This window comes from Larus michahellis, chromosome 15 (genome assembly GCF_964199755.1).
Source record: "Larus michahellis chromosome 15, bLarMic1.1, whole genome shotgun sequence".
In the NCBI taxonomy this organism is placed as follows: domain Eukaryota; kingdom Metazoa; phylum Chordata; class Aves; order Charadriiformes; family Laridae; genus Larus; species Larus michahellis.
Window position 1 is genome coordinate 2,031,967 of NC_133910.1, and position 13,978 is coordinate 2,045,944.

At 48.1% G+C, this 13,978-nt stretch overlaps 1 protein-coding gene across 19 annotated transcripts in view; it reads right to left on the bottom strand.

Moving 5' to 3' along the window:
- The window catches only part of EXD3 (exonuclease 3'-5' domain containing 3), a 305,064-nt gene that overhangs the window by 193,709 nt on the left and 97,377 nt on the right, over positions 1-13,978 (bottom strand). For 9 of the 19 annotated variants that reach the window (XM_074609089.1, XM_074609086.1, XM_074609091.1 and 6 more), the window contains 3 exons: positions 10,890-10,954; positions 6,149-6,319; positions 4,729-4,896 (listed from right to left, as the gene is read on the bottom strand). In XM_074609089.1, coding sequence (XP_074465190.1) covers positions 4,729-4,896; positions 6,149-6,319; positions 10,890-10,954 — 404 coding nt within the window. Of the gene's footprint in view, positions 1-4,728; positions 4,897-6,148; positions 6,320-10,889; positions 10,955-11,117; positions 11,202-13,978 lie in introns of those variants that run through there. The other 10 variants (XM_074609092.1, XM_074609080.1, XM_074609087.1 and 7 more) reach the window with 3 other exon arrangements.

Genomic DNA, 13,978 nt, shown 5'->3' on the forward strand with positions numbered 1-13,978 from the left:
CATTGGGAACATCTGTTTTGTGTTTTGGAATCACTCATTTCAAACTCGTGGCTAATCAGCTTTGCTCAGAGTGCATCACCGCATAGTGTGTGACACCAGGTTAGATGTTTAATTACTTCCTGCTTAAAGAGCATACAATATACACAGCTGTCTTCAGGAAGATCTTCAGAAATGAGAAAAACATGACATTTCCCAGGTCCACTTTCAAGGGAGCATAAACATATTTTGTAAGAAGTGAGACCGTCAAAATGAAGCAGTGACAGGTTACTCCTATCTAAAGAATTTGAGGTAGAGGGAGAAAAGTAGAAGTCAAGGCTGGAATATGCGTGTGCACAGGTGAAGGGAAGAGGGAACTGAAACAAACACTTCCATAATTTGTCTTCCTCAGGTCACTCAAAGCAGTTTTAGACCTGGTTTAACCTGTCACTGCATCCTCACAAACGACCAAACCTGGTCGATCCTCTAGAGCACTGCCCCAGCTTCCCGTGCACGCAGGCCACCCGCCTGCACCAGACTCTGCACGGCTGGATCTGCTGCACATTCGCACCTCTTCTCCAAGAGCCCGCTGGTTTGACAACAGCCCAGAAATGCTGGCAGATGGAGCAGAATACTACCTTCTGAATTATTATTTCCCAGCAACGCCTTCCCAACCACTTCACCAGACAGACGCCCATAGCAGCGGCGGCTCCAGAAGACGTGGTGTTTGGGAGCAGGCGGCAGAGTGGTCCGTGGCCCGCAGGTTGGCTACCTCTCTTGTGGAGCGGCATGAATCTAGCAGGCAACATGCTGCTACAGCTGTCCTTTAGCAGTAGATTAACTAGAAGTTAATTTAGAAGTTAACAGGAAAAAAGGATAGAGACTGACATCATCACCTTTACATAAGAAACATCCCCTGTAACATTTTCCTTGTTTTTCTTATCAATTATTATGTTTCATTTAAAACAAACAAGGAAATTCAAATGCACACACTTCCACATCCAGTAAGAGTTGAACAAGCCTTTGTAATTAAGGTGGTGAATGGGGGAAAGAAGCAATATCAGACACATTTTCACTCTCCTGAAAACGGCTCAAAAAAGTCAGAGTGAAGAAATCCAAAATCTGAATATCCATTAATGTGCTCAATCAGTCTTAACACTGTATTGACAGATTTGCAAAAATACACCATGTGTACTCAGGCACCATGTACGAAGTAGGACTACAAACAATAACATCCCTGAACTGAAGTTCAAAATATCCCTACGCTGAAAACTGAAAGCCATGTTGGTGATTGAACTGTGCGTTTCTACACCTTAGCATATTTGTACTCCTTTAACTCTTTGGTCAACTGTCCTTTCTACCGAATTATCAAATCACTTCTGTAGGAGTATGTATTGTTGACAAAAACTTTGAATTCTGTGTCTACAGAGCTTTTTCTCTGGGTACTTCAACTCGTTTTATGACAAATTTTAACAACTGAATTTTAGTGGATAATCCACGTTATCTTCATTGAAAAAGCAAACATTCACTGAATTTAACATACAGGACAAACCTTCATTATTTGTAGAAATTAACAGAGAAATATGGATGGACAACAACCAAAAAAACTGTTAAAAATTAAATACTCCCTGTCCCGCTAATAGCTTAGTCCAATATTCTGGTTTAAGAACCAAACTGATGAAGGGAGAAAAATGCTGCTAGTCACCGATACGGAGAAGCCGGAGTGGGAGCTCTCTCAGGCCCAAGAATATTTCTGGTTGTCAGAGCCTAAAAAGATTATTTATTGTTTCCTTCCTAAACCCAGCTCCACTGCCACCTGTTCAGAATTTACTATAAAGCTGTTAAACAAGACGAGAACTTTGATGCTGACTGTGAAAACAAGTTTCACTGTATCTGACCTGAGCAGCACTCACTACTGATCCAGAAGCAAAGGAATTTGATTTTTTTCTTTAAGCGCAGCTATCTTTTTACCTTTATAAGCTGTTTAAAAAAATGTAAATAAAATAACTCGGTGGACAATAGAGGGCATTCATCCCACAGAAAGACAGCCGCCACCCTTAGACATGAAATATCGCAGCACATTAAGTCATGAGACCCCGCTAATCAAAGCTGACAGGGCCCTGAATGTGATTTCTGCTGAGACTTAGCGATATCATGGGGCACTGAAGCATGCACAGCCTGCCAGACTGCCCCTGTTCATGTGACAATGGCTTTTATTCCCGAAAGGGGCCTGCGAGTGACAAGAGTCCCCTTTGTCTTTGGGCTCCCGCATTCGCAGTGCAAGAGAGGTTCATTCAACCAGCCCCAGACACTCTTTGAAAGGCTGAAGTGTAACATAAGATGACCATGAAACACTAGCTTGCCTTCTGCCTACCCTTCATTCTTCTCAAGCACAGCCTGGCCTATTCAGGGCCTCTCCCAGACTCGCTCGCGCTGCATTACCCCCGGTCTGCTGAATCCCGCCATTGTCCCGGCCCCACCGGCACCCATCGCCCTCCCCACCGCGCCGGGCTGCGGCACGGCCAGGACGGCCCGGGCCGAGGGCAGCGTGGAGCCGTGGGCCGTGGCTTTGGGGGGCTTCGGGGAAGGGCACAAAGCTGGCACGCTTCAGGCGGAACCCCCCGAGCGGGACGGTGGAACCCTTCTGCCTCCTCGTGCCGTGTGGGCCGGCAGGAGCCCACCCGGGAGCCCTCCCACAGCGCCGAGCGAGGCCCCCGGCTGCCATGCTCCTCCAGCAGCTGCCAACTCCATTCACAAGAGAATGGATAGAGACCCCGAACAGGCCAGACGCATCACAACCCCACTTGCATGGCTCTGCTTTTTCCTTTAACTCGCCGATGGGCTTGTTCTGCATCGTGGGAGCACTAGTGCCATCCACTGGCCAGCGCTCCCCATCAGGTGCCTCCTCACCACAGCTATTTTATGCCGAGAATCACAACAAAGTTACCTCCACCTGCGCCATCTTACACCAACCCCCCACCGCCTGTGCGCAGCTGACCGTCTCCCTGCCGCCCCACGGCACCACAGCCCACCACAAACCCCCCGGCTGCGGCTATCCACAAACTGGTCCAGCTTTTGACCAGCTCTCCTGAACCAAGGCCTACAGGGAGCGTTGGATGCGCTTCAGAAACAAATAACTGCCGTGGGATCTCTGGAACCTCATTTTCTGAAGAGATTTTTCTCCAAAACCTCTGTGAGCAAAAGGAGCCTTGGCCCACAGGGCAAAGCCGGGGACCTCCGTGCATCGCCCACTAGAGTAGGAAATGCTTTAGAATAAATGCCTGGTGTCTTGTAAATACAGCAAGGAAATAAATAATGACAGCAGGGATTTATAAGGATTTCTGTTCATTCAGGTGAGAGACAGAAGAGCCACAAATCCGACATGTGAATCTGCGTTACTGTCCCGTCGGAAAGCCGGGGGAGAGCAGGACGAACAGACCCACCACAGCCCTCTGCAAGTGCTCAGAACCCTCGTTCCAGGCTTTTTGGGGTGTTCCTGTGAACATAGGTATGATCAGTCCCCAAGGGCAGTAAAAGATTTCCTGTTATTCTTGAAGATGATTCTGCTCATGCTTCTGGCAACAAACAAAACTAGAAGAAAGTTATGACCGAGGGTAAGCAGCAGTTGAGGTTTCAACAATTCCACCCCCAAAAATTTAGAGCTTTCCAAAACCAGATCTAGACAGAACTGCATTTTTAATGACAACAGTAAATACCTTTGGAGCCACGAACTTAAAAATCACACTTGAATATAGTCAAACGCTACATTTCTGTTAGGATTTTCGAAGACTCACGCTCAAAAACTTATTGAGCAAAAGAGTACATTTCAAGCAGCTACCTGTGAGCCTCTAATCAAGGATGAAATACCCTTGTTGCAGTATTCAAAGAAATCAACAAGAATGGAATTCCACGATCTCACTTGGGAATCTGGCTTTACTGACGAACAGGATTTTTAAAAAGCTATTTAATTTTTTTCTTTTGCTAAACGAGATCAAGCTGTTCCACACCATCAAAGTGAACCATCTTCCCCTGAGAAAACCAAACCTACGTTTTTTGCCTTTAAAAAAAAAAAAAAAAAAAAAGCATTAAGAGTATGGTAGTTTGCTCATGAGAACACTCGCAAGGCTACCAAGACATCACGGTGATGACAGAGATGCTGCAAGTACTCTAAACCACAGGGTAAAACATACCAAATTCCGGGTTTGGTGAGCTCCTGCTAGTGTCAGCCATCAGACTCAAATACACGAGCAGCAACACATTTTGAATACGAGCCTCAATGGTAAAGAGGCTTCGAAACTCCTCAAACTGAGAACCCTTTGGTCAGGGTAATCACGTGGGAACACAGCGATTTTCCAACCCCTCCTCGCTGCAGGCAGACTGGAGATAGCACAGCAGGTCTACGACCAACTACTAAAATCCCTTCTTTTCTTGCCAAGGACAAGGAAAACAAAAAAGAACACAACCATCCCCTTAAGTTCTCCAAATTAAACCCTATTAACCTGTTACTTTCAAAGGTCAAAAAAGGGGTGGAGGAAGGATTCACTGGCATTCTGTACTCAGCCATTAGGAAAAATGAGGTTGAACGCAGCCTACTTGGGTACACGGGAAGACCACGCTAAGCTGCACCATTCACAGCGTGCAGCTGCTGGGGTGAAGCGGAATTCCCATTGAAATGCATCCAAAAAAGGACACAGCCATTAACAGAGAACTAGAGAGCTGGGTAGGTAAATTTATTTGAAAGACATGACCCACCTCTTTGTAACGGCCCTCGTGATAAAGATGACTGACGTGTTCAAGCAAATAGTTCCGGTCTGCTGTATGGAGCTGGTAAATGCTAATCAGAGGGTCAAGAAGATTAGCTGGGCACTGGGCTAGTATTTGGAGTACACGGGCCTGCAGTTTCTTCAGCTTGATGCCAGACTGAAAAAAAAAAAAAATCAAACACAGATTTAGTAAAGATGGCTACAATTCAACGGCAGTTGAAAATGCAGCTTGTTTAAACAGCGGAATAAGCCAATTCCTTGGGAAGGGATTCTCCAATTTCCCCACGGAGTCTGCAAGCAGAAATCAGAACAATATGATACACATTTTTTTCACGGCATCCAATTTAAAAACATTAAATGTTTGCGGGATAATTCTGGAAAAGGCATATGGCCTTGTGCAAAAGTAAAATATGAAACTGGAAAAATGCCCTCTTTTACTAACACAGCTATTTAGAAATTCTCCCCTCTAGCTCCCAGCAGAAAATCTTTGAATCCAGCAACTCCCTCAAGGGAGATCTCACCTATCAAGCATAAGAATTCAATTTTCATTCCCAGGCTTGCTCCTGGGTGCAAGAAGGGAGGAAAAGCAAAAGCATCGTCAAAAGACGCACAGACACAAGTATTAATCCTTGTGTTCCTACAGATCGTTCTCTTATGCCATAGGAATGTCAGTGCCAGTAGCACTTCGCTGCACTTTGCAGATACCGAAATGGCAGAGCTCAGCATCTAAAAACAGCCTTTTGGAAAAATGGGAAATGAAACAATACAAACATAAAAGCGTCTTGCAGTTCAGAGCCAAAAGCATACAAAAAAAGAGAAAATCTCAATAGGTCAGAGTATATGGAGGCATAAGGAATGGTAAACATTAGGATGTATAATCTGATGACCCAACGTTACAAAGCTAATCATTCAGCTGCTGAAAAGTCATACTGTTACCATTTTCTGCATTCCCGATGATAAAAGCTCCCCACCATATGGCAGGAGTTAAGCAATTGTACAGTAACTGGCTTCCATTTGCAGAACTGGAAGAATACGCAGAGTAGATTACTGCAATTGGTTTTATCCTGACAGCAGGGATGTGAGCTCCAGTGGGAAAGCCTCCAGCCCGGCAAAGGCTGCGAGATCAACACTTGACCAAAGTGGTTTGATCTGGAAAGATGGAAATCCCAGCTTGGAAGGGGAAATGGAGCGCTTGCATCACAGCTTCTAATATTATTTCATTTTCAGGCCAGCATACAACAGATAACCACATCTCAGGACGAGTTTCACACCTCGTCCCACCGGGTTTGCATGAGCCTACAGAGAAGACACTGGACTAGGGAATAAAGTGAAACTGGGGACACTCGAGGGACATGAAAATCAATTGCCCTCTCCTTTCTCCCGGCCCTCTTACTCTCCCTTTTTCTAACCTGTTGAACAGCAGGATGCTCTTTTATCCAAAGCTGCAGCTCCGTGCTGATGTAATACCCGAGGGAATGCCCTTTCCCCTTCCAATCGCTGCTGCTCTCCAGCATGTCCAGGAGTCCTGCCAATGGGTCCTCCAGCCCCGCAAAGCCCCGCCTGATTTCTTCCTTGAGCTGCTGAGATACAAAACCACATTGTCATGGACAAAAAGATTAGTGAATCCTCCCTTCCCCCAGCTGAACACAAAGCTTTATTTTTTTTAATTTAATCTATTCAGAGAGGTAACTGTTGCTATTCAGCCACCATCCGCGCCTCCAGTGACTTTTCATGTCATTACAGATTCCTTCATGGCTCACTGCACCTCAAACCCAATGGGAAAAGCAGCAATTGTCCACACTAATTATCCCATAAAGACAGAGAAGTTGTTCTGTGGGGGCAGACAAAGGGGCTTGGGATTTGGGGGAGGGGGAGAAAAGAAGTGAGCTGGAGAAAGGGGTGTTATTAGGAAAATGGGAATATTGGAGGTAGACAACTGGGCTCAAAAACCTACTCATCTTCAAACAGACCTACAAGTAATAAAGCATATAAACCCCTCCTCCTCATTCTTGTATCACAAACTTTGATGTTTGACTTTATACCTGCTTCAGCCACAACGGCGTAATGCTCAGAATGTTTGGGAGTATCAAACTAGTTTGGGTTTTACACCCAAGATTAAAAAGAAAGAAGTATCGGCTTTCAAACTCCGTCAGATTGCCACGCTGCAAATCCATGCGCCTTTCCTCCAAACCTACCTGAGGAGGGGATTTGCTGTCACCGCGCGCCAGGCACCGCACACCTCCGCGAGGCTAAAGGCCGTAGGAAGGGGCTCGGAACATGGGAAAACTCCACGCCATAAATCTTAGGAATCCCAGGGCGATGCGTTTAGAAATGTGAAGGAATTGGACACTCACTTTGTGAATGTTAATAGGCTACTTACTACCCATCTGGTAGAAGTGATAAATTAGCAGTACTGAGCAATATCTTTATAATGTTTACATTAGAAGTAGTTTCCAAGGAGCTGGGAGGGTTGGCAGGGTGAAGAAGTGGCATCCTCCAGTACCCACACAGGACCTTTCACCGCATGGTACACGTACTGGCGCGGAGCGAGGCAAACACGGAGACAGAAAACAAGAAATCACTAAGAGCAGCTGCTCTCTTTCTTTTCTGGCTAAAAAGCAAAATCCAAAAGATGCTCATTCCCGCCTGCAGCCAGCACTTGTAATTTACTGTATATCATGGCCCCAGTCGTGGCTTCCAATGGAAACAACATAAAGTTTGAAGAACGACATGGAAAACAAAAGAAAATCTACAGAAAATTTGCCAATGAATTTGTTCTTTTTTATTCATCGACAATATTTACTGGAAGACGGTTATTTTCCATAGTGTCTTTCATGTTCTGGAAAAACCACAAAACCTATCGGTTTACGACAGAAACTGTTCCTTTCTCACTAGATTATCAAATGCAGCATGAAAAAGCTGATGACTAACAAAGATGTGACTTTAGATAACAGATTTCTCCCTGTAAGTATTTTTCCCTGTGGCAAGAACTTGCGATGTTAAACACAGGGCTCCAACTTCACGGCGAAATTCAGCAGAAGGAAAAGGCAAGCTCTTATCCAACCACAAACATCCAACGCAACAGCCAAAGGAAAACAAAGCAACTCGCCAACTAAATTGCACTGTTTATAAATGGCCTCTCTTCTTTTTTTCTTCCCCCCTTCCCCCAGCCCCCCGCAAAGCCCCTCTTCAGCACATTTAGACTGAACAAGAGCTTTCACCACAGCGCTCAGCTCCTCCTTGGTCTGAAGGCAGAGCCTGGGCTTTAGCAGGACGGGCTCCGGCAGACACGGGCCCCGCTCTCGCCCGCGGAGCGTCTCCGGACACCCACGCTACTGCCGGCAGCACAGACTGATGGTATCCAGACTGAATCTTGACTTGGTACCAGCCAGCCTTTGACAAGGAGGGGGAAAAAGCTTCTTCAAACCTTCCTAGCAATCTGAAGATTTCAGCTATGCTATGTATACTTTGAGAGGGAAGAAAAAAAAAAAAAAAAACAAAGGAAAAAAAAGGCATGAGACACCTAAATCAGAGAGGAAAGAGTGCTGTGCTGCCTGGCTCGTCTCTCTGCCAGAGAAGGATTCCTCTCAAACGTGTAATTGCCATTTCCATTTCAATTGATTCCCATGGCAGGGAGTGCTCCTTGGGGGATTTCTACAGCCTGACAGATCATGGGAATAGGAAAATTTTGCTGATGCTCAAACTGCAAACTCCTTCATTCAGTTTTGGTCCCTTATTTCTAGTTACACAGCTCAGGGCAGTCTGCTGATGCTTCTTGGTAATTCCAAACCTGTCTTTCCTATGTAGGAAATGACCACTTCTTACAAACATGTTCCAGAACTGAGGTCACGCCATGGACAGATACCTTCCCTCAGCTCATGGTCACTGATGTAAGACCAAGGGGCTGATTCACCCCAGTTAACAGACGGCACTGCCTTATGCGCACACACGGCGAAAGGCAAAGCAGCTCCCTGCCATTCAAGCGTCAGTGGAGCAGACCGAGTTGTACGTAAGTCAACTTCCCTCATTTCTTTGAAGGGGACAGTCGGGTGTCAGCAGCAGCACACACCTCGAGCTGCACACCGCGGGCAGGGCAGCAGCCGCCCCTGAAAAATGCGTCTGCGCTTGCTGCGGGTGCCCTGCATGTCTGAAGGGCGGCGATGCCCTGAGCGTGGATTAGCCCATCTCAGGGACAGTGTGACAAGCACGTGTCAGGAACCATTCACAGAATCATAGAATGGTTCGGGTTGGAAGGGACCTTAAAGATCATCTTGTTCCACCCCCTGCCCTGGGCAGGGACACCTCCCACCAGCCCAGGTTGCTCCAAGCCCCGTCCAACCTGGCCTTGAACCCCTCCAGGGATGGGGCAGCCACAGCTTCTCTGGGCACCCTGGGCCAGGGGCTCACCACCAAGGATTTCTGCCTGAGATCTCATCTAAATCTAGCCCCTTTCCGTTTAAAACCCTTCCTCCTCCTCCCATGGCTCCCCTCCCTGATCCAGAGTCCCTCCCCATCCTTCCTGTAGGCCCCCTTTAGGGACTGGAAGGGGCTGAAAGGTCTCCCCGGAGCCTTCTCTTCTCCAGGCTGAACCCCCCCAGCTCTCTCAGCCTGTCCTCACAGCAGAGGGGCTCCAGCCCTCCCAGCATCTCCGGGGCCTCCTTAGAGGCAGCTGCTGCTGTGCCACCGTCTGGTCCCACCACAGCCCTCCTCATCTCTCTAAAAAGGCCTTCCTCCTGGTTCAGAAACGCATCCTCCAGGCTCAGAAACGCGCATCTGCTCATGCCCACAGCCACGCGGCGCTGCCTGACGGGGGGGACCGAGGGGGGCAGACCTGCCCCACCGGGAGCTGCAGCCTGCAGGCGCTGCGAAACCAAGCGTCTCACTGGGGTAGAGCGTTCCAGAAACAACCAAACTGAATAAGCGGAGCTGCAAGTGTGACTCACGGGGATCCTCCAGCTTTTCCCCCCTCAGCAGGAAAGCTGCGGTGCTCCCTGCCCAAGGACACGTCGATGGAAGGCTTTGTCTTTTTCAGCGTATTTTTCTTCACAATCCGCACACATCCCAGGGTACGCGGTACCGAGATTTTGATGATTACTCTTTCCTGCTGTTGTTTTGTGGGATTAACTGCCCTCAAGACCTAACAAACAATATTTTTTTTTCTTCCAACTCTAACAAAACTTGATAGAAAGCTCAAGGCTTCAGAGTTGCTGAGCTCAAGTCTATGTTGGTGACTGACCGTTTGGAAAGGCACCTCTCACACTGTGGTTCCAGTTGTTTAATTATTCTGGCTGGGAACCACAGACTATCAGTAATGGAAAGTCTCGGTGCGGCAGACGAGGACAATGACTAAACCCTCCAGACACCTAGGATGGAGCACGTACACCAAGGTCCTCAGCCCCGCCGGCCATTGCACACAGGACACATTCCACGTGGCCACGTGGTCAGCTGCAGGTTTTTGAGTCTTTTAGAAAAAAAACACCTTGGCTATGAACCTGCCTGAACAGCGCAGAGTTACACACGGGAAAGTCACCGCTAAGCTGATGCATCTAGTGGTTTTGTTAGTTGTCAACTCCCAAATTTAGATGAAGTATATTTTACTCCCTACGAGAAATCTCCACGTAGAGCCCGTAGGGCGCTGTATAAAAATATAGCACTAATTTTAGACAGGCAGTGTAAATTGCATTCACCGCTCTAAAAGGCAAAACCAAACCAAATAAAAAAAAAAAAAAAAGTAAAAATACTTTGAATACAAAGGCTTTGATATCATTCCACTTGGCAAAGAGCACTTTTCTACTGACTTCAACCCTCATTTTTTCAGCTACTAGAAATATTCTTCCCCCCTCCCACAAAGATCCCCCATTTAATGGACCAAAAAAGTGTTTAAAAGAAAACAAAAGCAACTGTGATTTTTTTCGCCTCTGTAACTCAGCCCTGTAAACTTCAGCTCTTTTATACGAGCCCCTGAGCTGCTTCGCATCACACAGAGCTACCTTTTCTTTTCACTTCTTGCTGCAAATGCATGGGCTCTTCCCCTGCGTGCTGGAACTGAAAGCAATCATGAAGAACTGCAGGTCTGACCTAAGCGTTCTGCGGCTGGACATGCTCTGCATGCAGTTATGAGCTGCAGCGAGGAGGGGAGCTCAGCCTTACCTTCTTCATCTCCTTCTTTGTCCAGAGAAGCTGAAGGGTTTTCAGCAGCAGGAGTGGGTCCTGGCCTGGAGGAGGGGGAAGAGAGAGAGAGGGAGAGAGAGAAAAGGGGGGAGAAAAACAAAACAAAACAGATTTATTTGCTCTGTACAGGCAGCCCAGACACACTGGTGCATTGTTTCACCGGAGAGAAATCAGCTACTCCGTGCCACCGTGTTTGAAACCACCAACCTTCCAACTGTCAGTCAGGATTAAAGGGCTAAAATCCCTCACTCTGAAACCCTAACAAAATAACAGCCATCATCCACGCATGGCTTTAACTAAACACCCACACGGGCTCAAACACTCAAAAGCTGCAGTGGTGCATTTACGACTAAATCATGCTGCTGCTGCGCGTCCCCCCTGACTCCCCCTTTTTCATATTAAAACATAATGGCCCTCGAAGGGTGGGCACCTTGCACAGGTCGGGAAGGATTATCAACGCGCTACTTTTTAATGAAATGGCTCTAAAGTGTTAACCCCACCGCAGCCCGTGGGTGGAAGGCACGAGTGGGTGAATTTACGGGCAGATGAGTCTGGGTTTGCTGGGTGAGCACTGGGTGGCCCCGGTGGCCGGGTGAGTGGTGGCCGGGTGAGTGGTGGCCAGGCGAGTGGTGGCCGTGCGAGTGGTGGCCAGGTGAGTGGTGGCTGTGGGAGTCATGGCCGGGCGAGTGGTGGCCAGGTGAATGGTGGCCGCATGAGTGGTGGCTGTGGAAGTGGTGGCCGGGTGACTGGTAGCTGGGGGAGTGGTGGCTGGGTGAGTGGTGGCTGGGTGAGTGGTGGCCACGTGAGTGGTGGCCGGGTGAGTGGTGGCTGTGGGAGTGGTGGCTGGGTGAGTGGTGGCTGTGGGAGTGGTGGCCATGCGAGTGGTGGCCACGTGAGTGGTGGCTGGGTGAGCGGTGGCCAGGTGAGTGGTGGCTGTGGGAGGGGTGGCCGGGCGAGTGGTGACCGGGTGAGTGGTGGCTGTGGAAGTGGTGGCCAGGTGAGTGGTAGCTGGGGGAGTGGTGGCTGGGTGAGTGGTGGCTGCGTGAGTGGTGGCCACGTGAGTGGTGGCCGGGTGAGTGGTGGCTGTGGGAGTGGTGGCTGGGTGAGTGGTGGCTGTGGGAGTGGTGGCCATGCGAGTGGTGGCCAGGCGAGTGGTGGCCACATGAGTGGTGGCTGGGTGAGCGGTGGCCAGGTGAGTGGTGGCTGTGGGAGGGGTGGCCGGGCGAGTGGTGGCCGGGTGAGTGGTGGCTGTGGGAGGGGTGGCCGGGCGAGTGGTGGCTGTGGGAGGGGTGGCTGGGCGAGTGGTGGCTGTGGGAGTGGTGGCCGGGTGAACGGTGGCCGGGTGAGTGGTGGCCAGGCGAGCGGTGACTGTGGAAGCGGTGGCCAGGTGAGTGGTGGCCAGGCAAGCTGAGCTGGGCCCAGGCCAGGTTCCAACGGGATTGGGTAAGATGGTGTGTGAGGAAGAGGAAAGATGAAGTGCTGCTGGGATTAGTGGCAAGGCTAAGAAAAAGAGTGATCAGTTATTACAAAAGAAGGTTATTTGGAATTTTTCTCTTTTACTTTTCACCTAGTTATCTGAGAACTTGCATTCAGCTGCTCTTTTGTATCTATTATCATTCATCACACCGGTATTATTCATCGTACCATTATTCATCACACCAGTATTTCTGAACCGAATGTTGAAGAATGTTTCATTTTAAAAGCAGTAACTTTTTTGATATCTGGTTCTATTTAATTCGCAATCATTTACTTACGAAACCATGACTCAGAATATTGTGAATGAAAATCTTCTACTGCATCAACAGTTTAAACGTGGAGAATGAATTTAAAAATCTGAATTTCTCCAAAACTCTCCTTGTATATTTAGTGCAGCTCCTCTTACATTCTCACAAAGCCAAATGAAAAATGTTAAACTGAAAAGGAAACATCTTTTCAATCGCCTTCTGCGCTCTACAGTTCCTAAATGGCTCATTTCCAAATGCTGGATTTCTTGCTTAGTATCGCCTCTCACTTCATATTTCAGGTCACAAAAAGCTACTTCAACTGTGAAAAGCTCTACCTCATCCAACCACACTCTGAAGCCCTGCATTTATGAAATATATTAAGTAGCAAGCTGATTACTGGTCGAGCCAAGAGAGCGACAGTATTCCCATTATCCACTAACCCCCGGGAAACACCAGCCAAATTAAAAATGCCACATTTACAATTCATAAAATAATATTTTTCTCTCATCTCTGGTTGTTCTGAAATCTTGAACTCTCCAAACACTGGCTGTTCTCAGCTACTGCCGTTCCTTTGGAAAAAGAAAAGTCTCTTTTTACAACAGAACAGAAGAAAATCCAGATCCCTGCTCCCCACAAAATTAGCAACCAACGGTCAAATTCAGCCCACGTGTGTGTGCACGCATATATACACACTCTGCTCTTGGCCTGACTCCCACAGAAATTTATACACACACAGGAAAAAAACTTTCGAATGCAACCCAGTGTGTAACCAAAGACACTGTAAATCTGGACGGTAATTAATGCAGTGAACAAGCCAGAATGATACAGGAAATGAGAGCCGTTAGGAAAGCAGTGTTTCACTTCAGATACAGCCAATAATTCAACTTGTTAAAAAGCTTTCTAAACCTCAATCAACAAAACAAGCCCTTCTCTTATGTGACTTTTTCCTACCTTACCTCCCTGTAACTGAAATCAGATCTCACCGTTTTTTCCATACGGGGACGCATGAAAACCATCTCCCCACTCAATTTTCAGCGACTCCCCATGCTGCCGGCACGCCACTGTGCGAGCACGGCTCAGTAGGAAACAACCTTCCCCCTGCCCAGCCCCTGGAAGGGGACGCACCCATACTGTAGGCATCCCTCTGGGGTGCCCTGGGCGCTGCCGACCCCGCTGCCGGGCAGCCAGGCCGGCCGGCGGCACGGACCAGGGCCCAACCGCTGGGGCAGGAGAAGGTCGACCATGGGAAGGGCAACCACCTGTCTGCTGGCATGACCTGACCGAAAGGTTTTGCTCTCCCTTCAATTTGTGCGTAAGAAAGAGTTCAGTTCTCCAGAGTGGGGA